This window comes from Brassica oleracea, chromosome C9 (assembly GCF_000695525.1).
Source record: "Brassica oleracea var. oleracea cultivar TO1000 chromosome C9, BOL, whole genome shotgun sequence".
Taxonomy (NCBI): domain Eukaryota; kingdom Viridiplantae; phylum Streptophyta; class Magnoliopsida; order Brassicales; family Brassicaceae; genus Brassica; species Brassica oleracea.
Window position 1 is genome coordinate 13,807,958 of NC_027756.1, and position 21,597 is coordinate 13,829,554.

General features: G+C 34.7%; 2 protein-coding genes across 3 annotated transcripts; both read right to left on the bottom strand.

Moving 5' to 3' along the window:
* Positions 1 to 8,405: 8,405 nt before the first annotated feature.
* On the bottom strand, positions 8,406 to 11,875 carry LOC106313504. Of its 2 annotated transcripts, none has more exons than XM_013751318.1 (18): positions 11,670 to 11,875; positions 11,224 to 11,350; positions 11,023 to 11,136; positions 10,851 to 10,938; positions 10,669 to 10,770; positions 10,544 to 10,579; positions 10,372 to 10,482; positions 10,202 to 10,285; positions 10,002 to 10,120; positions 9,830 to 9,931; positions 9,638 to 9,754; positions 9,495 to 9,560; positions 9,316 to 9,382; positions 9,186 to 9,239; positions 9,013 to 9,108; positions 8,908 to 8,934; positions 8,783 to 8,818; positions 8,406 to 8,707 (listed from the first exon to the last, which is right to left on the bottom strand). In XM_013751318.1, the coding sequence occupies exons 4-18, from the start codon at positions 10,920 to 10,922 to the stop codon at positions 8,519 to 8,521; spliced, it is 1,278 nt and encodes a 425-aa protein (XP_013606772.1). In that variant the 5' UTR covers positions 10,923 to 10,938; positions 11,023 to 11,136; positions 11,224 to 11,350; positions 11,670 to 11,875; the 3' UTR covers positions 8,406 to 8,518. The 2 variants fall into 2 exon arrangements, with proteins under 2 accessions (XP_013606772.1, XP_013606773.1); XM_013751319.1 differs by having other exon boundaries at positions 8,519 to 8,707; positions 11,746 to 11,875.
* A 2,690-nt stretch (positions 11,876 to 14,565) lies between these two features.
* On the bottom strand, positions 14,566 to 17,057 carry LOC106314375 (jacalin-related lectin 14-like). The gene is made up of 5 exons (XM_013752253.1): positions 16,860 to 17,057; positions 16,275 to 16,709; positions 15,766 to 16,197; positions 14,893 to 15,342; positions 14,566 to 14,817 (listed from the first exon to the last, which is right to left on the bottom strand). The coding sequence occupies exons 1-5, from the start codon at positions 17,055 to 17,057 to the stop codon at positions 14,566 to 14,568; spliced, it is 1,767 nt and encodes a 588-aa protein (XP_013607707.1).
* Positions 17,058 to 21,597: the final 4,540 nt, after the last annotated feature.

Here is a 21,597-nt window from a genome sequence, read left to right on the forward strand (position 1 = left end):
AACGTTTGCATAGTCGTGCGTTAGATTTTCATCTAAATGCTTCTTCAGGAAGATTATCGCTTCGGCTATATGCTCGGGTGGTGATTTGTTACCGATTACAATTGTTTCAGTTATCTTTTTCATCACCAGATATGATTTCACGTTTGTGATCCACCCGACGTAATTTTAGCCAGTTATTTTCAGGGCCGGAAACTGGAGTTTCTCGATGTTTGCCATTTGTATTTCTAAAAACACAAAATAAAATATTTTATTAGAATTTCGTAATTTTAAAACGAACCATTTATATTGATAATACACGCAATTACAAGGAGAAGCAACACATAGAAAATTAAACCGACATTAAGCGCAAATTCTCCAAGAGCAAATTCTCCAATAAAAAGACCATACATAGAAGCAAAAATAAAAATCGCACATAAGACCAAAAATATGCGAATCATCTTTCTTGCAATGAAAAACCGGGATGGGGCGATTTGAAAATATTTGAGAGAAGATGAAATTTTTTGGATGAAGTAAATGAGTGAAGTATGAGTGTATTTATAAATGAAAAATACTGTTCATAGCCGTTTGGAAAGGGGAAAATTTTTAAAATTTTTTCTTTGTGGCCGTTGGGGTTAAATCGAGTGCACCAAAAATCAGTATGAAAATATCGTATTAAAAAGTCAATCAAATCTATAAAATTTCATAAAAATTAATAAAAGTAAAAATTATGGCAACAAATCATGCGACGGCTCAGCCGGTCAATGCAGAGTAATAAATAAATTATACGGCGGCTCGGCCGACCAATTAACAATAAACAGAATATAAGGCGGCTCGGCCGACCAATAAATTAATTAAATTATTAATAAATAATATAGGCGGTATTCTTGCCATTATAGCATGATATAAATAATAGTAGGGGCGGCATACCGACCATTATAGCAGAGTATAAATGATACAAATAAATTTATACCCGTATGAAGAAGATAACACTGATAACAAGAGAGAATGTGTTATTAGAAGGAGAAGAGATTGTGTGTATTACAAACGATCGAAACGATCGTTTATATAGAAATGAAAAAGTAAAATTACTGTGCATGCATAGTGACAGTTGACTCCACATGATTTATATTTACGTAACATGTCAAATTCGGTGCTGAAACTTTTGACATGTTCATAACACTATCTAACAATACTAAAAGCACAATATTCTCAACAAAGAGGGATGCCACGTCTTCGAAAAAAATCAGCCAATGAGTAAGTTTGTTTTTACCACTTCACCATCGCTTTCTACCGAAGAAGAGTAAAACTGGACTTTTTTTTGAGTTAACATTTTAACTCAGCCCATACAGGCCTGCGTTGCCAAACCTTTGTTTTCCTCTAAAGTTTTGAGAGTCGATGATCCTCCCCACTCTTCCACTTCGTCTTCTTCTCCGAAACTCAGAACTTTCAGTTACCTTGAGACACTACTAATCAATCAATGATGATCTTTAAACTCTTCTTGATTGTTTCGTTTCACCTCCCGTTGATCCTCCTCCTATATAAAGCGCTACGTCTAAGCCTAAATCCTTTCAAAATCAAGTTGGCTGTAGAAACGCATCTCAGTGATACGATCAAGATCAAGAGGCACTTCAGGACCAACAACCACTAAACCCACATTCTGTTTTCGACAGAAGGAGATGACAACTGAGCTGTCTGATACGTCGAGGTCAGGTACGCAAGTAGCGTCTCCGGAGCTCGTGATGCCGGGGGTTTCCAGGCGCGCATAGCACAGAGTTGCAGGAAGGAGAGCGTTGCAAGGCGTGACAAAGGGCGTGTTCTCTCCCTCCGGTACCGATTACAAGAACTATCACTCTCTCTTCTGCAGTAACTGAAATGAAGTTAGTACACTGAATATTAAGCGAGCAAAAGGGTATCGCTGGAACTTACCAGCGCCGCCGTTACCGCCGGGAGCAGCTGAAATAGAGGGCTTGGACTCTGACAACGAAGCCGAAGTTGGCGGCTTTGGATATGGTTTGAAGGGAAAGGAGAGCTAAGGGCGTGGTTGGTGGTGGAGAAACTGAGAGGAGCAACAGAGGAAGAAGGAGAAGTAGAGGTGGAGAACCGGAGAGAGCTGAGAGATGGTTTTGGGGAGTTGTTGTTGTTGGAGAAGAGATTGATAGAAGAAGATGAAGGATGGAGATTAGATGTACACGACGACATGTCGGAAAGTTGGAACACAAGTTTGCTACAGAGATGAAGAGAGACACAGAAAGTTAAAGTTGCAGTCTTTGAGAGAGTTTGACTCAGACCAGATTCGCTCAACAAGGGTTTAACAGAGCACTCCCTTCGTTTGTTTTTCATTAGTATCCTTAAACATAACTACTACTTCGTGTACAAGTTATGTTTAGGTGTTATGGGTTTCCAAGTTCTCTTTGTTGTCATTAGCTTTAAATAAAAAAACTTTCTTACGGATGTGCTTTTAGTGTATTGTTTAAGGATACTAATGAGTCTGTTTCAACTAATGGCTTACATTACTGGAACATTCTGCTAGGTAATGGTTATGACATCGGGAGATCAAGAAATCTTGCTTTCTCTGGAGCATGACTCTCAGGGTTTCACCATTGCAAGAGCTGGAGATAACATAGCAATAGCATTCCAAGAAACTGATGCATATCAAGTAATGTCAGGAGGTGTGTTGTGTCATCCTGATTACTCGGTTTCACTAGCAAAACATAAATAATGATTTTGGACTAAAATATCAGGTTATTATTTTGTTTTATATTTGATGAATATATAAGTGTCTTGTGGAAAACCTAAAGTGATGGAGTCAAACTGATTGAAGAGGAAAATGCATTAGCTGGGAATCAATTTCATAAGATGCTGTCAATGCTCGGAGAATCAGAAAGCAAAGTTGATAATCTGTAGAATCAAGCTCAAGAATCACAAAATCATTGTGTAGGGATCCAAGAGGTGAAGAGTTTCATGAAGAGAGTAATAAAGACCACGTCACGTCTTCTCCTACAGTTAGAAACAATGTGTATGTTATTTAGTTTTCAGTTACTGCCAGAGTCAGAGATTGTTGTTCCAACATGACAAATTTTGTTTGCTGGAATAAGTTTAATTTATTTTTTTAACTGTAAAAGGGCACTTATACTTTTTTTCTTTGTTCAGCTTTATATATATTGGAACTTATTTGACTTCGACGAACCAACTCCTCTTTGCTGCTTCTTTGTTTTTGTGTACGGCAATGGCATGACGTTAGTGTGTATGTTTATTTTCTAAACACATCAGTGTGTATGTTATATATGTTGTTTGTGTGCTGCAATGGCATGACGGGACGTGTGTATGTTTTATAGTTGTTTGCGTATATGTCAACTTCGTCATAATTTTCCATAAGTTTTTTACTAAATAAGGAGCTGAAGCTAAGATATATAAATACAAAGATGAAAATTTCACATTCACAATGATCATCTATACATTATGAAAAAGACAAATATTAATCTATATAACGACCATATGACTTGGTTGAATTATAATTTCAAGTGGTATTAGATTCTTTTTGGAAACAAATTTTGTAAATCAAATTTGAAAACTATATAAAGAGTCTTCAAATTACAATTACGTGTTCTTTCCAATTCAAATTGGTGTTTGGTTTAAAATCTTTCAATGTTTTGTATATAAGAGCCTGACTAAGAAATCAAACTGAAAATTAAACATGTGATATAAATATAAAATATACACATTATTCCACATATGCTAAGCATCTAAGGGTTCTGAAACTCCATATAATTAAACATAGTAAAAGACAATCATGTAATATAGATTCTGAGAACTTAAAATAATTTTATAAATTATTTTCTTCAAATGATAACAGAAAATATATATTTTCTTAATTTACATCTTTGAGCTCCATGGTGATTAGTTTTAGTGATTTTATATTGTAGTAATAAAATAATATTCCATAAGAGTATATTGAGTAAGTAGGTAAATATAGTCTTGCTTTTTTAAATTGGTTTAATGTTAGGTAATGAAACATAACACGCCAAGAATAAAACATTCACCCAAGGCTTGGGGATAGGCAATTATACAGACATTCACTTTGTTGTTTTTGAACAATTGTATTACAAGAAACGTCTGGTGAAAAAAAAAACATCTGGTGAATGCTGCACTTGAAGAATAAGAAATATTTGTTTCATGTTTTGATCATGCTAATGTCGGAGAAGAACAATGAGATTCTACAGTTTATAGATTGTCAATTTTTTTTCCCGGTTTTGTATTCATATGCAGAATTTTATTATTGCTTGAAAAAAGTAAATTTTAACTTTATATAATAACTTAAGTATTAAGGAATGTAAAGTAATACTCAACAATTCAAACTGTTCAAGATTTAAGCTTAAGTAACAAATAATAGTTTTGGTTTCCTCAACTCCCAAATAGAATTACATCTATGGTTCTATATCAAGATGGCCACTTAATATTGTGTTTTTAGTAACACATATACAATAAAGAAAAATACAATACATTATTTATTTGATATGAGTAAGTGGGTGAAAGAAAGAATTTAATGAATAAAATAATTTAACCAAAACATATGCAGTAAATATAATGAATTAGTTTTAATATGATAAGTAATAATTTAATGGATCATTTTAAATAGAAGCCCAAAAGATAAAAAAATTTACTTATGCTGAAATATTTAACATTAATATTATGAATATTAAGAATTCACACTCTTAACTAAAATAAACAAACTTCCTATTGCATATATTTTGTTTGATGAACATTAAATTTTATTTCTGTATATAATTATATATAATACACAAACATTATCATAATAATTAAAGAAAACAAAATATAAAAGGAGATAAAAGTATTAAACAACATAAATGACAAATGACAGAAAATAAATAACTAAAAATATAATATACACAATTAAAAAATTATTTATTTTTATATTTGATGAATATTTAAATGTTTTGGATCAAAAAATTTCCAAACACTATTACAATACTATTCTCATATATTTAAATAGTGTACAGTTAATAATTAACACCAGTTTCAATAAGAATTGCTAAAAGCTATAGAAATATAAATATGAGACACAACAACAAACAAAAAAAGTGAAATTCATAAATTCAAAAAAAAATCACTATGAAATAACCATTACAAAAATATTTTGTAACTTTATTTTACCAAAAATATAAGTTTTTAACTTTCTATTACCAAAGAAGGAATCAAAACTCTTTATATGATTTTTGGAAAGATATTCGCAAGTTGTCTACAAAAAGTTTTAAAAAATATTTAAAGAAACACCACTACCAAGAAAAATTATTATATACCAACTTCACCTAATAGAAACACACCAAAAAGTAAAAAATTATAGTTTTTAGACCATACCAAGTCCTTAAGTAATTCATTTGGTAACAAATTGAACCATTTTGAATAAACAATGACGCTTATAAATCTTTCAAACTCATGAAGTCGCATACTAATGCCCTTTCTCAAAACAAAAGTCACATACTATCATTCTTTTTCTCTATTATGCCAAAAGTAAAATTAATATTCAAAATTTTCTTTTTCTTGTGGCTTACTAAAATTTGAATATACAACTACTCAAAACTTAGAGTAACAATGACTACCATGTCATATAATATTATAACATACGAAAACTTTGTTAAAGTTCTAAATGAAACAATTCATTCTCTAAATGTTGGAACCTTATGTGAATTTTATGATATATACATACAAAATAAATATGAAAACTATACTTGGCAATCAGATGGGCTTTGTCTAAAGATTGGGCTTAAGTTCGTTCTTTTTTTTTTTGGCCCAGCGACCACCTTACTGCGCAAACCCTAATCTGTGGTGATGAACATGTGTGTTCTTCGCGGAGACGTGTGCCGATCGAGTGTCCTAGCCGTTTCTGTAACGGATCACGTTGTCTTTTCTACGTCTTTAATCCCATTAATTCAGACGCCAACTACGAGATCTTCAATTGCGTAGTTTCCGTGGGCAGTATGTCTCTTCTGGAAATCGCGTTCTCCAAAATACTCATCTAGATATCGATTGCTCATGGTGGACGTTAACGTGAGTCAATATTCTTATCCAAGGTGTATTTGACATAGAGTATACTCAGTATTTAGGTGATCTGATTAATAACTGAAACCTCTTCCCTCTTCATCTCTCAAACAATTGCTGCTAGTGCTTCAGCATCTGGTTTAGGAAGGTCAAGCAGAAGACCATCAGAGTTCCAATTGTTTAAGAACGGTGAATCAAGCTTGCTAAATGTATGGTAATTATTCGAACAATTGCAGACATGTTTCTAAGTTTTTAGTTTATGGTAGACGCTATTTTAGTGATTGGAGTTTATAACTGATTTTTCTGAAGTTTATAACTTCAATTGGAGTATCTTCGATCCTCACAGTAAAGGCTGCATGAAAAAGCTCAAGGAAATGGATCCACTGTTAGAACCTGTTGTACCTTGTAGTCTCACCTGTTGGAAAGACGATTGTAACTGGAGGAGGAGATGCGACCTTAAGGTTCTGGAATGTCTTACCATCCCTGAAATCTCAGGTAAAAGTAAAAACAATCAACTTATATGCATTAATGCACTGATATTTTCAGAGATAATAAGTTGATCTTCTCAGTATCAAGTGGGATCTGTGCTGCGCGTGGTCCTATGCAAACCACCAAAACCAGGATTCACTTCAACCGGTATTTATTATACTTTTGTTAATTTATTGTAGATAATTAGCCGAATTCATTTCGTAGTTTCCTCAAGCTTTTATTATATGGGAATCATACTTATTGTTTTTGGATCTTCATATAGCTGCTGCGGCTAATGAGTTCCATTATCATGTTTAGTCTGTTACTTTTCATGCTATTCAATTTCTGAGAGTCATTGGCTAATATCTTGACACTGAGATTCTTCAGGCTGATGGAACGTCTTGATACTTGAATTCCCTTTCTCATCTTTTCGTAAGAACCAAGGAGTTTGTTTATATCGTCACGTTAAAGGCTTAGAGCTTTGCTTTGCTTAGGTTTCACAATCGAGGTTTACAGATATCTTTTATTTTTTGACTGAAGGTTTACAGTTATCTTCTTCTATTCTTTTCTGAATTATTGTCTAAAATTATCTTTAAGCAATAATATTCTTTGTTTTTTCTTAAGTACGCAACTAATCACCTCTATTGCCCTTCTTTAAGTGGTACACCAGTTTCGATAGGAAAGGCACTGACCATTTACAAGTTTTGATTTACGTTTAACAGTTGCCACATGCATGAAAACCGTGACATGACTAGGAGATTCTCACAGAGTTAATCACGAACCTGTAAATATATGTTTCCTATCATACATTTAGGGTTATGTTCTGGAGGGAGATACAGCCTTCTTTGGTTTAGTGTGGTTTAACATATAGTCCGCTTCAAATTTTTGTGGTGTCAATCACGGACCCGTTTCTTTTTGGATTCAAAGTTGCATGCATTTGTGTCTAATGATATATCATGGTTAGTCACAGACGTATTTCTTAGATTCATCGTTTGTTAATGAAGACACGTGTGTTTGTTATATATATGAAGTCTGGAGGTAAAAGGAGAGACAAACACCATCTGAACCAACATGAGTGACAAGAGCAGAGGAAATAGAGAGTTCTTCGGTATAGATTTGAGTCATAATTTGTATCATCAGTCTACCACCTAGATATCGGTATAGACGACTCCGTCATATTTTAGAGTTTACATTTCTCGGTTTAATAAAAAACATCATAATAACACTTACACATACGTCAAATTATTGGTTACTAAATACAGGGTCCATAATACATGTTTACTGTGTTTCAAATGATTTAGTATATCCATGGAATATATCTTACTACATTATTCATACATCAAAATACATATATATATGTCAAATAAATCAACACAATTAGTTTTATTCGTACTAGCTTATTCATACAAAATATATAGCCCCATAAAATATAATCCATATAGTATTAATTATTCTAACATAACTAGATACACATAAATATAATAGTGATAGTTAAAAAAACAAATAACAAAATTGTACATCCAAAATATTGTTAGGTTAAAATGTATTCTTCCCATATTCTGATGTAAAGAAATGTATATTAATTTATATTCATTATTAAGATTTAATACATAATATATACAGAAAAATATAAAAAAGTGAGAAACCCCTAAGATTTTTTTCTGCGATCTACTCATTGATTCAAAATAATACATAATTCTATGCAAACAATAATAATATATACAAATAATATGGTTTATTTAGTCTCCACGTACAATAACATGTACATAATCAAACTAATATATAAAGTTTCATATATAAGAATATATATTAAACCTATAATATAACTGTTTTAATTATTTAAAATTTACTTCCCGGGCCGGTCCTAGTAAAGATTAAAAAGAAAATGTGCCACATCTAAAGAAGATACTGAAAACTACACTAATCAAAATTGACTGTATGGATTAAATATTAACATATATTCAAATCTTTTCCTATATTTAATCTGATGATCCGATTACAAAACTGTATGTGTTTATTTCGTAGTCTCTTTAGCTTGCCTCTGCAATAAACTTGAAATCACACTACTCCGTTTAAACCTCCCGTTATTGCCAATACGGTTCCTTGTCGATGAAGACCGGTCGACCCAGTTCTTGTCTTCCTCAACTGCTCGGTTCCACCGTTCTTTAAAAGTTTGAAGCTCCCATGTTGACTGTCTCCGTATCTACTCACGAAACACATACAAGTTATGCTCCTACTCGATAGACTAAAGCAGACACATTGCGTAAGAACATCTCACCTCTGTTCTTGAATCAAAAGTGGGAGAACCGCGTCTCTGTATACAAACAAAAAAGTAAACAAAGTTGTGAGATTTCTGGTCCTAACAGCCAAGAAATGAGAGTTTGGATGGTAAAATAAGCTTACTCTACTGACTCCACTACGAGCTGAGTTCTGTTTAAAGAAAAAGATAATTTGTTCATTAGGTTTCGGTAATGTCAAGGAAGGATATGAAGTAGAGGAGGAACTTACCTTCTTGTCGGGATAACCACTTCCTCCTAGAGTTTGAATGCCTTGATGGAAGATATATTCACTGTCCACTATCCCAACTTTCTTGCTACGGTCACCCTATAAACGACATGTTCAAAACCGGCTCATTTTGAGAATGCAATGGCTAGTGATACTGCAAGAAACTTGGTTTTTACCTGAGCACAGTACCCAAGTTTCATATCCATTCCCCATCCATGAACCAGATCATTCTGTAAAACCAAAAGAAATCAACGAGTTGGAAGTAATTTCATTAAAAAGTAGGCTTAAAGGTGTGACAAAGAGTACTTGTATAAGATTCCAAGTGCAAAACCAAGCAGATCTTGAAAACACCGGAGCCATTCCTTCAACGAATCTGGAAAACACATATAAATAAAGTCAAACAGTGACATTAAAATAAAAGTCAAGACTGTTTTCATGTATAGAGAAGAAGTCTTAAATCTTTTTATGTTATTATAGAAAATTACCCGGTGCATGGAGGGCCTTCACTAGCAATTGAGCACTTCATATTGCCTCTACTATCATAAACTCGTCTGCGGTTTTTGTAACCAACCATTTTGTGTAAGTGATGCAAATCACAAAGAGAACTCCTTAACAAGAACTCACTCACCTATGGAATACTTTCGTTCTAGACCGGACTGTAATCCTATGGTGAACTTCGGTTGAGTTTGGATGCAAGGCCGGTTGAGAGATCTCAAGTCCTGCTGCTTTAACTATCCTCAAGTATCTGGAGAGAGACTCCTATAAGAACCAAGATTCCACCTTTATGGGTTGTAACTTTACAAGTGAATAGAGGCTTTACTTTTGCGGGTTGAAGTTCTCCACTCCAAGATCTTCATCCCAAAGGAAAACATAATCATAAATGGAGACGATATCAGGATGGAGAAACCGTTTCGCAAACCACCTGAGTCAAAAACCAAACATCGTTACAGCATGAAAACTAAATAGACACACATCACTGTATAGTATTATACCATTTGGTTTGGTTATGTGCAACAATGTGTATGGCTTTAGAGCTCCACTCCAGATCCCACCACTGATCCATGTTTCCATCATAATGAAATAGTATAACAGTAAAATTCGCCGGAAGAAACTGAATACAATAAAACAAACTAACATTAATAGAGACAGAAACCTCATCACTAATGCACTGAGACAGACAAAGCATACTTACCTTCTGTACAAGAGAGTCAACATTGTCCTTTTGCTTAAGTCCTACCGGCATTGCCAACAAGTTACGATTCATCAACTCGCCTCCCTGTTATTCAGAAGATCCTATTATAGCAAGTAATAATAATATATTGATTCCTCTGTAGCTAACTGAAACTTATAGAAAAGTCTAACCTTTGACCTCAAAGTACTACTTGACCAAAGGGGCTTTAACTCCAAATCTGATCTAGGCTGTATGATACCAAAAGGCAAGCCTTTCAACTTCTCACTCACCGGTTCAGATTCCTGAACAAGATCTCATCCTAATTAGAAAGGAGATGCATCAACAATATAAAACAAATGTTACCTTTGCCATCTCAAAGGGATAATCTGTTTCTTCAAACTGAGCAATGCATGCATATACCAAAAAGAAGAGAGAGTTACTATCATATCAAAAGTATTTTCAATGAAAGTAATCTCTTTGGACCATACCTCTGTCTGTTCATACTGAATATTCGTGGTTTTGTACCAAAAGATCAAAAGAACTGTACACATGAGAGCCATAACCGGTTTCATCTTCCACGATGATTTACCCTGCAATGTTTCCAGCTTTCCCACATCAAATACAAAACAGCATGAAGATTTCATTAAGCATCACAAAACCAAGATCTTACACCATCTTGAGGGTTGTTTCTTCTCTTGACAAGTGATTTCCATGATTTAACAGACGGTAAATCGCGTTCCATAATCTATTTACTGAGCCTACAACAACCATCAAACACAAAGCACAAAATTAATTAATTTTCCATACGAGAAAAAAAACAAAGACAGCTATTTGAAACTCACCAACCGTTCTTGTGTTCCTTTTGGCCAGAAACAGAGATGAGCAAAGAAACCAACTCGGACACCAAATCTCAGTTTCTGTATAGGCACATGCAATAAGGTAATCCGTCTGAAAATCTACATGAGAACAAAGTGAACGAAACACATAAAAAAAACAGAGTTAGAGATTTCTCAAGAAACAAAAAAACAAATAAAAAATCGAACCTTTCCTTCGGGAAAAAGCATCAATGAGATATGCTTTCCGACATTATGATGAGAAGATAACCCACAGCGCAAGAAACAAACAGAGTTTACTCACTCTCACAGAAACTGACGAACAATAACTGGGCCACTGCGAAAGTGAAACGCCTAATGAATGGAAAAGAAAACAAAAGAGTTTTTTTTTTTCCTTTCTAATAGATTTTAATATTTTTCTCCAGATCTAAGGGGAAGGCAGTAAATAAACATTAAACTGATGTATAGAGAAATTAAAAGAAGAAATTTTGCTTTGGTAACATCATTAACCATCAATTTTCAAAAAAAAAAAACATCATTAACCATCAATTTTCTAAAAAAAAACACAAAATTAAAGGAGGTGCATTTAATTTCAAAGATGGGATCGTTAATTACAGGAGACAACAACATTATTCAAAAAACAGAAGCATAAGAACCTTAAAGAGAAATCTGAAACTTGCTGAATCACTGTTATGAAGCAAACCTAGCTCGTTGATGGCTCCAAGAAGATACCTTTAGAGAGAGAGAGAGTCTTCACTTTAAAACTGGGGAATTTTAACCGGTCGAAACCAAACCCAACATCACAATTTCTAAGAGAAATCGAAAAGAATCCAAAAAGCTTTGGTGGTGGAGTCATTGAGTGACTCGTGTCATCTACTAGCTCTCTCTCTCTCATTATTTATAAGAAATGTAAAATAAACCAATTGATTAATTAATCATATTTTAAGAGTTAGATTCTGAGGAGAAATATTTGATAAAATTGAAAGAAAAATAAATAAAAATGCATTTTCCATGTTTTGCGTTTCCTCAATTATTTTACTACAGCTTCAATAAAGAGACAGAACATAAGTGTCTGTAGTTTGCTCCTAAAGCAACTCCAATTCAAAGCACCAAAAAAGATTCCTTGTACTGAATCGAGTTGTTCAACTGGAACATACTTTCTTGGTCTAACTCGGTTTATATTGGCTTTTGTTTTTCAGTTTTGTCAAAGTTTGTTTAAACCTTAAGCCGGAGTAAACCATATTTACCTTATTGTATTGGATTGAAGCTACCTGAGTATCCGAATTACATGTTTGGATAATTAAAATTTTGGAACATTATCTAAGAATCTACGATCATCTAAAAACAAGGAGATCGTGGATTGCTCATCTTTTTGTTGTCAACTCTTGACATAATCGACCTTAATGCTTTGACATCACCTCGTACATAAATCTTTACACCATTATTGTCGGTTCCATCCTCCCACTCCGTGCCTCCTTTGCTACCTAGCTTACAATCTAGTAAGGAACCTATGTGAAATATATTGCTCCTAGGACTGCCAGAATATCCAGAGATCTGAAGGACTGAACTGAAATCAATCTGAATTTAAAGATACCGAATCGAATCGGATCAGGTGTAAATATTTGAACGGGTTTAATTTTTTTGAAAATCCAATAAATACCAAATCCAACATGAACGGAAAACTGAATAAGTATTTAAAATGATCTGAAATACAGGTCTAACCAAAATATTAGTTAATAATATTTGTAATAATCTAGATACTCAAATTACAATTATAAATCTAAATTTGTTTAGTTATTTTCTGTAGTTCTGATATTTTAGGTAAATTTGGTTAGTTTGGATATAAAATACTAAAATCATACCATATGCATCATTACTTTCATATTGAAAAACCGATCCATACTGTATCCAATGAGTATTTTGGGTAATTTGTTTAGTTTGATTACAAGATATCCAAAGTGAAACATATTTATGGTTGATTTAAGCGTATTTGGCGGATATCCATGAGCAGACGTCTGGATTTCAATCAAATTACCCAAACCGATCCAAATTCGGGCGGAACCAACCATATCCAGCCCAAACAAATAAATACCAAATGAGATTTTTAAAACACAGCCACTGTAGGTGCGGGATTATTATTAAGCAATTGTTGACTAGCATATCATTTTAAAATAAGTGTTTTGGTAGAAATGATTAGTTGATTAGCAGATGTATCAACACTTTAATCATAAATTAAAAATATTACCATATTATACACATAGAAAATAATTTAAATCATATTATCATAATTAAATATAAATTTATTATAATTAAAAATAATATTATGTTTAGTTGTTTTTTTCAAAAAAAAATTTTAGATGAATGTTATATATTCTAATGAAGAAATTATTTATTTTATAAAAATTAATATTAGATTTTTTATAAATTTTGGGTTGATTAACGTATATATATATATATGTTAGTGGTTAACAAAAATTTATAGAGAATATTTTATTTTAAAGTTCTTATAAATATAAAGTTATGATATTGGTTAGTGAATTTAAATCTATAAAGTATATTTATGTATTTTTATTTATAGTTTCTATATTTATAATTTTATTTTTTAATTATTTTAAATGAGTTTTTTTTTAGATTTTAATTTACTCATCTACACCCGCAAGCGTTAAAGAGAACTAGTTGATTTTGAAAAATGTTTGGAGCGGTATGAGATGATTAAATTGTTGTAAAACACCAACATTTATTAATATGTAACTACATTTATTTAAAATAATGGTGAACTTAATTATAAAAAGATTTAAGTTAAACGATTGTTTAATATCTAAACATATCTTTTGTGTAAAATTCATATAATATTTGATAAATTGTCAAAACTACCACATTCCTAATACCATTTTTATGTTAACTTAACCATATTTACCCACATTTTTAAATAGATAAATAATCAGTTATAAATTTATAATCATAGGGTTAACTAACCTAGATTTGGGGTATAAAGTTGAGGAATGGGGGTTTGGAATGTGGAGTTTAGGGTTTTAATAAATATATAAATAAATGCCTAATTTTAAAAAAAATTAGAAAATAGATTCAGAAAAAACTTCGAAAAAATTGCAAAAAAAAAATTAATTTTTTTTATAAAAAAATAGAATTTGAAAAAGTATAATTCTAAAACTATAAATTATTATTATTATTATTATTTATTTAAATAATTATTTGTATTTATATATATATCTATAAAGCAATGATATAAAAAGTTTTTGCCTCTGAAGAAAATATTTTTGGAAATATCTCTTTAATGAGGTAGACATGAATAATAGTACTAACAACGTGGTAAAAGTGAAATTTTTCCAAAATATTTTGTACCAATATAAAACGGATTCGATTTATATAGTTAAACTTTTACAGTAGTTATTTACCAAATTAAATTATCATACATGATTTTAAATAATCATGAGTATGTACAACACAGGTCCAAACATATTTCTTTAGTGAAATAGTTACACGAGAGATGTTGCATAATCAAGACAATAATCAACATGTGAGATCAGAAGGTGATTAATAAGTGAAGGGCAGAACATGGACCCCAAGTTGATTAATCATGTTACTTGACTTTCCATGGAATCCAACAATTTTAAAGCCATCTTTGTACAGTAAAAAGCTCGAGGTAGATACGAATCCTACGGGAATAGATGTTCGTTTGTTCGTTGTAAACCTAAGCATAGTTATAACTTCAACTTCACTTCCAATTACTTTGTCATAACAACCATCCACGGCTGTAATGTATTCACTTGGATATTCGAGCTCAAACTGCCAAAAAAGAAAAGATGTCAATGTAAACGTTATAAACCCCCAACCTTAAAAAAAAGAAGAAAAAAACCTGACCTCTTTGACTTCAAGTGGTGTTGTGTTTCCATGATCTTCACCAATAACAATACGAGTGTCCCTCCCGTACACAACCTTAAGGAATGCAACACCATTATCACCTTGTCCAACGTATAACTTTCTAACACTATCGAAAACACCATCGTCCCATGATTCTCCTCGAAGACCACCTTGTGCTCTTAATTTCTCTGCAGTAGGAGGAGGCATTGGAGAAAAATAGGCTCCAATAGAAACAAGATCTCGATCATCATGCCGTCCATGAAACCCAACCACAGCACAACCTTTTTTCTCTAGCACAAATTTGGTACCATACACTACTCCAAATGACGGAGAGGTTCTCCCTTCAGATGATTTGAATATCAATGACGTTATCCTCGTCTTGCCAGGCCCAAATCTTTTGAAAGTCCCCTCTACATATGTAATCACTTCATTTGGATAGTCGAGCTCAAACTGCATGCATTAACAACATACATCTCATAAAAGAATAATCACGAAATATATACATAATGATGTTGGTATGGGATATGAATTGGCAAAAATACACGTAGTGTAGTTTCAAAAATAAAATACACATAGTGACATTTTGCAATAAACGGTGCACTTTATAAGAAAATGGTGTTCTTTGTCACCGGATTATCTTTAGATACCAATTTTGTCGACCAAAAACAAGCTCGCACTCTCAAAACACTACTGATAGTCTGATATCTTTAAAAAGTATGTAAAATAAAATGCACCAGTTTTTGTTTTTTGAAAAATTCTCCCCAGAATTTTGCTAAAATAGAACCAAAGTATGATCCCATTTTTTGATGGTATTACTCATATATATAAATAACTTATATATAGTCATGAATGTATCCTAGTTTTGAACATAACCTCTTCTTCTTCTAAATCATCTTGTATAGTCTGCCACCCATGTTGACGCTCTATAACTGTGCGGTTGTGATAGTGAAACGTGATACTCTTTACGTTATTGGTATCATAACTAACATACACCGTTCTTACGCTTTCGAAAACACCATCATCCCAGTATACGCCTTCAGAACCACCATGGCGTTCGGATTTGGTAAGAGAAACCGTTGTGAAGTATGCTCCAAGAGAATTGAGATTCTTTTCAGCGTATCCATGAAAGCCAATGATTTTCTTACCTTTGTCTGCTAGTAAAAACTTCTTACCCTTTTCATATCCTAAAACATCTGAAGTCTTGAGGTTAGTTTTGAATTGAAGTGCTTGAATTACACCAGATGCATCATCGTAGTAACCCTCAACATAAACCAAATGTTCATCGTTGAAATGGTTTATCTCAAACTGCCAAACAAAGAATTGGTCACCAAAAAAATATTACAAATTAAGTAAATAGTGGAAAGGGTGATTTTAATATATACCGTCTGTGTGAAACCGCTACCGGAGATACCATGGATTGGTCCATCTTGGGTTTCTCCATTCTTGACATAATTAAATTTGATATATTGAATGCCGTCAAAACCACCTCGTACATGAATCTTTGTTACACCGTCATGGTTAGCTCCATCATCCCACTGATGGCCTCCCTTGCCGCCTTTCACGTCCAGTCTACTAGGAAGAATCATAGTGAAGTATGCTCCAAGGGCGAGGATGTTTCTCTTCCTCATATATCCATGAAAGCCACTGATCTTTTTTCCCTTAACTTCAAGTGTAAACTTATTACCCTTTTCATATCCAATCAGTTCTGAAACTCTGAAATTAGTTTTGAACTGAAGTCCTTGAATGTAACCGGATTCATGATCATAGTAACCTTCTACAGATTCGAGATGTTCATTTTTGACATGGTTAATCTCAAACTGAAAAGATGTGAAAACAAATACGATAAGTACACCAATAAAAACAGTTTTCAATTCAAAATTAATTGCCATGATTTGATGGAATCATCTCACTTATATATTATTATTCCAAGGCTCATCTCCGTTTTTATACGTGAGACTCCTACATACCGTCTCTATGAAACCTCTATGACGGCGACCAACGAGTGATCCAAATTTAAGCTGTCCACTCCTTACATATTCAAATTCCATGTAAAGAATTCCCTGAAGACCACCTCCAACAAAAATCTTGGAAACACCGTCATGGTCAGATCCATCATCGAATGTAAAGCCATTTGTGCTACCTATGGCTTCCAGTTTTTGTGCCATCACCAACTGATTTTTGATCTTGATACATGTAGAAAGAGTATTGAATCAGTTCTTAGCTCGTTACTGCACTCTTTCGCACATGCATGTGTTTCTTTATTATGTTGGGAATTTGATAGAGAAAAATACTCTTTCACGATGAAAAGCTTTAAACGGAGGAAACTTTAATCAGCAACATTTCATGTTGTACATGGAAAAGTTATTACAAAATGCCTATCACATTTACATTTAACATTTTGGACTATATTTCAGATTTAGTAAAGATGTGCAGGGATAAAACCATATAGAGTTCTGCAATATTGGAAAGGAGAGAGAGAGAGAGAGAGAGAAAGGGAAGTAACCTTGGTGGCTGAGGAGAGAAGAAGACGTGATGATCAGAGATTATTGTGGTAAAGAATAGAACATGGTTAATCTATAGAGGGAGGCATGATCATGTCTTTATAAATGATATACAAGTATTGATAAGGTCAGACGCCAATATTTCTGCGAAAGACCAAGTGTATAATTTTTATTATTTATGACTAATTCTAGTTGACAAAACAATATAATATGACTAGTTCACACGGGAAATATTATACAGCATATTCAGACCATTATTATTGACAGTATGTCAATAGGTTTATCAGCATCTAAGTATTGAAAAAAAAATTAGGAAAGAGAGAGAATGAAAATATTTCTCGTCGAGAGACTCTTAAAACATATGTAGAAACTATATCTCCATTTGTCTTTTTTTTTTAATTGACTGAACTTCTTCTTAATGGAAACCTTAGCACTTTCTGGACCCTACAACCAAGCACCAGAAATTCATGGTTAATCAACAAACTGCTCAAAATAAGACCTATATATGATATATGATTGGATCAAGCTGAGAGTGGGGGAATTGTATCACCTGTCGGTTCTGGACTGAGAATTGGTCCACCTTTAGCTCTCTCAAGCACTACCTGCATAACGCCTCCAACTTCTCTCTTGGAATTCAAGAAGATGCAACACTATCAATTCTCTACAGCTGCAACCATTGGATTCTTCCTCATGCTCGCTTGGATGAACATTTGCAACTTCATGCCTACTTGACAACAATCCAACTCTCAAGTGTCAACAGTGGATGATCATTACGAATGGGAATTAGAAGGTAAGACTAATACAAGGTACTCTACGGGTCAGGTCTATGGTATCTTATCTACAAAAGGATTGGAGGTACCTTGGAATTATATTGTCCGGATCACAGGTGGGATCCCTAAGCACTCTTTCCTCCGCTGGCTCTTCGTTCTTAACCTGAGTGAGCCCAAACCAGCCACGCAACATCGCAAAGACCTTCAGCAGACAACCGTGAAGCTACAACATCCCGCAGTAGTTTTTGCCATTTCCATGTATCATAGCTGCCAGGATTAGTCTCCGGCCTTATGGTTATTTAGCATGGGCAATTTTTCTGCTTTTCGCTGGCTTTCACTATAATCACCAAACCTTTGATGGAGTACAATTTATTAGATATCCAGCACCCAGAGTACATTCTCCCCAAACCTATATCGTAGAGACGACTGAAATCGCAATGCGCGAGCCATATTCAGTATATGTTGGTGCTTCCTCTCATCCTGGCCGTTCTACTGAGAAGTCCCAACACATGAAGTCTCATGTATCACTCCCTTCTATTGAAAGAAATCAGTAAGGCAAATAAACTCACTGCCATTATCAGATCGGAATGACTTAATACTTGAATAAAACTGTCTTTTAACGGGTGAGGAAAAACTGTAGAATTTTAATAGGTGCTTGTTGCTTGTTCGGTAACAAATACAACCATTAGAAACGAGAATAGTCATCAAGTATAGGTAAGAAGTATTGTGAAACACACAGAGCGGGTGTTCTATAGGGTCCCCTTAAGTCACAAGTATCAATTCAAAAGCAGCAGTAGTCTTATTAAAACTGATCGGAAAAGCATCTCGAGAATGCTTAGCACGGATACAAACTTCACATTTAGAACGCTAGAACTAGAAAAACAAGAAACATGCAGCCTGTCTACAACTTTAAGAGATGGGTATCCTAGTCGTCGATGCCATACGACCCGTGACAAACGATCTGTGCACCCAGCCATCAACACCACAGCCACATCATGCTCCTAAAGAAGTACAGTCCTCTAAGCTGACCATCCGCACCAATCAGGGTCTTCGTGATGCGATCCTGGATTGTACAAAGCTTGTCAGACATCTGAATAATGCAGTAACTATCTTGAGTCAATTGTGAAACCGAAATAAAATGGCAATCTAAACCCTCAACCTGGAAAAAATCTTGCAACTCAATCTGGTGTTCCCATCGAAACAATACCTTTTGGATTTGCCACTGTAAATCGACCATCATGTAGCTTAATTCTCATAGGTTCCATATACTGAATGTCTATAATATATTCATTATACCCAGTCATATGGTTCGCAGCTCCGCTGTCATTCAAGTATTCAAGTTTCAAAGAACGACTTACCCGAGAGAAGATTTGGCAGTGGCTGTTTCCTCTCTTCCAACATCAAGACCAACGTCTTCCATTGAGTTCAACCCGCTAAATCCCACTCGGTCTGCATCTGTAATTGCAGAAGAGCTCGATCCTTGAACTCCTATCTCATATGCATGAGCCATCTCCTTCCCTTTGTTCTTCATTGGTGGTAAAGCACTTCCTTTATTCCCTTTATTAAGAGGACGATCTCCCCACCATGGAGTGTATCCTATCTGTCGGAAACAATTGTCTGAACCATGACCCATCTGACCAAATTTGCCACAAACCATAATCCTATCACGTTCATCTGGAGCTACTCTGGTTCTGGAAAGTGATTGCACTGCATAACTAAACCCTCTAGTTGGTTCCAAATATGCGCGTGATGCCATCCTTGAGTCCTCTTCTTGTGTTAAGGCATTGTAAACATCATCAACAGTCGGGAATGGAACACGTGAAAGCAGAGTTGATCTCGTAGGTATCTAGACTTCATCAGTCCCACAGACAAACTCATGAACCCTATTCTCATCGTGTTCTTGCTCAAACTCGTTGCCTTATGATTCAAACTCATGAACCCTATTATCTTTAGCGGCATCTTGAATATTCAAACTCGTTGCCTTATGATTTCGGTTTTTATAATATTTCTTTTTTTTATTGGTTTTGGGCTTTTTAATTAGTATGACAGTTTATAATATCCTTTTCCTTATGGGATGTGTCCAAACGGATGGATATATAAACAGAGCTTTATGTTTCTTAATAAGTACGTTTTGATTTATAAAGAAGAGCTTTGCTTTTATCCTTTGTTCGATTCGATTCAATTCATCAAACAGGAAGTTGGTCTCAAGAAGCTATCGAAAGAAACTCTTGATCGATCCAAGAACATATCTCGAAAAACCCTAAATTCTTAGATCGACCGTTCACCCATTCGTACGCTGCGCCAGATTGGTATCAGAGCCAGGTTACGCTCCGAATCCTTCTCAACCCGCTACAAAGGTTCGTAAGACTCGTGCTCAGCTGATGACGATGACACCCCTGCTACTCAACAATCCATTAATGATCTTCAGGCACAAGTCACGGCTCTGGTAACTGCTGTTGCTAAACTAACAGCGCAACAAACAGTCCCTGCCGCACGCCATGATCGTCGCGATCGCAACGACCAAGTCTCCGTCCATAACGACTCAGACGACGACGCAAATCCGTTTGCTCCTCTCCGCCAGAACGCACGCCGCCGCGAGGATAATAATGACGACTCAAGTTCTGATGACGACAAAGATGATTCTTCCTGGAAAACATGCTTTAAACTTGAGATACCCCTTTTCAATGGTTCAACGGTTGCAGAAGACTTACTCGACTGGTTCGTGACTGTTGAAGAGATTATGGAATTCAAAAACATACCACGGGACCAATGTGTTCCCCTTATTGCAATCAGATTCTGTGATAGGGCTGCCGCATGGTGGTATCAAAACAAGACCACACGAGCTCGTTCCGGGAAAACAAAGATTCACACTTGGGATAAGCTCAAGCGCGAGATGCAAATTTTTTTTTTTCCGTATAACTATAAGCAATTGATGTTTCAGAAATTCCAAAACCTACGGCAAGGTACGCGTTCAGTCGATGACTATGCGACAGACTTCTTTAAAATGATCAACCGTGTGGAACTTTGAGACACTGAGCCACAGTTGGTTATGAGGTTTATCGGAGGCTTACGACAGCAAATTCAATTCACATTAAACTTATTCAGACCTCAAACAATCTTTGAAGCTCATCAGCAAGCGCTCACAGTCGAAGCACAAACACGTACGGGGTTCTCAGCTTGGGGTTCCGGCCGACAAACACGTTCGCCGTCAACAACTCCAGCGTCCTCGTCCACGCCTAGCGATGCGACAACACCAAAAACAGAAACAGCTATTGTTCCTGTTGACGCTCAGCGACAGACACGACCAGGAGGGTTTCGCTGCTACACTTGTGGCGAAACGGGACATCGCCAATCAGCTTGTCCAAATCGAGCTTGCCGTGGACTTCTTCTCGACGAACAACCAGACGATGACAATGACCCCATTTACGACGATG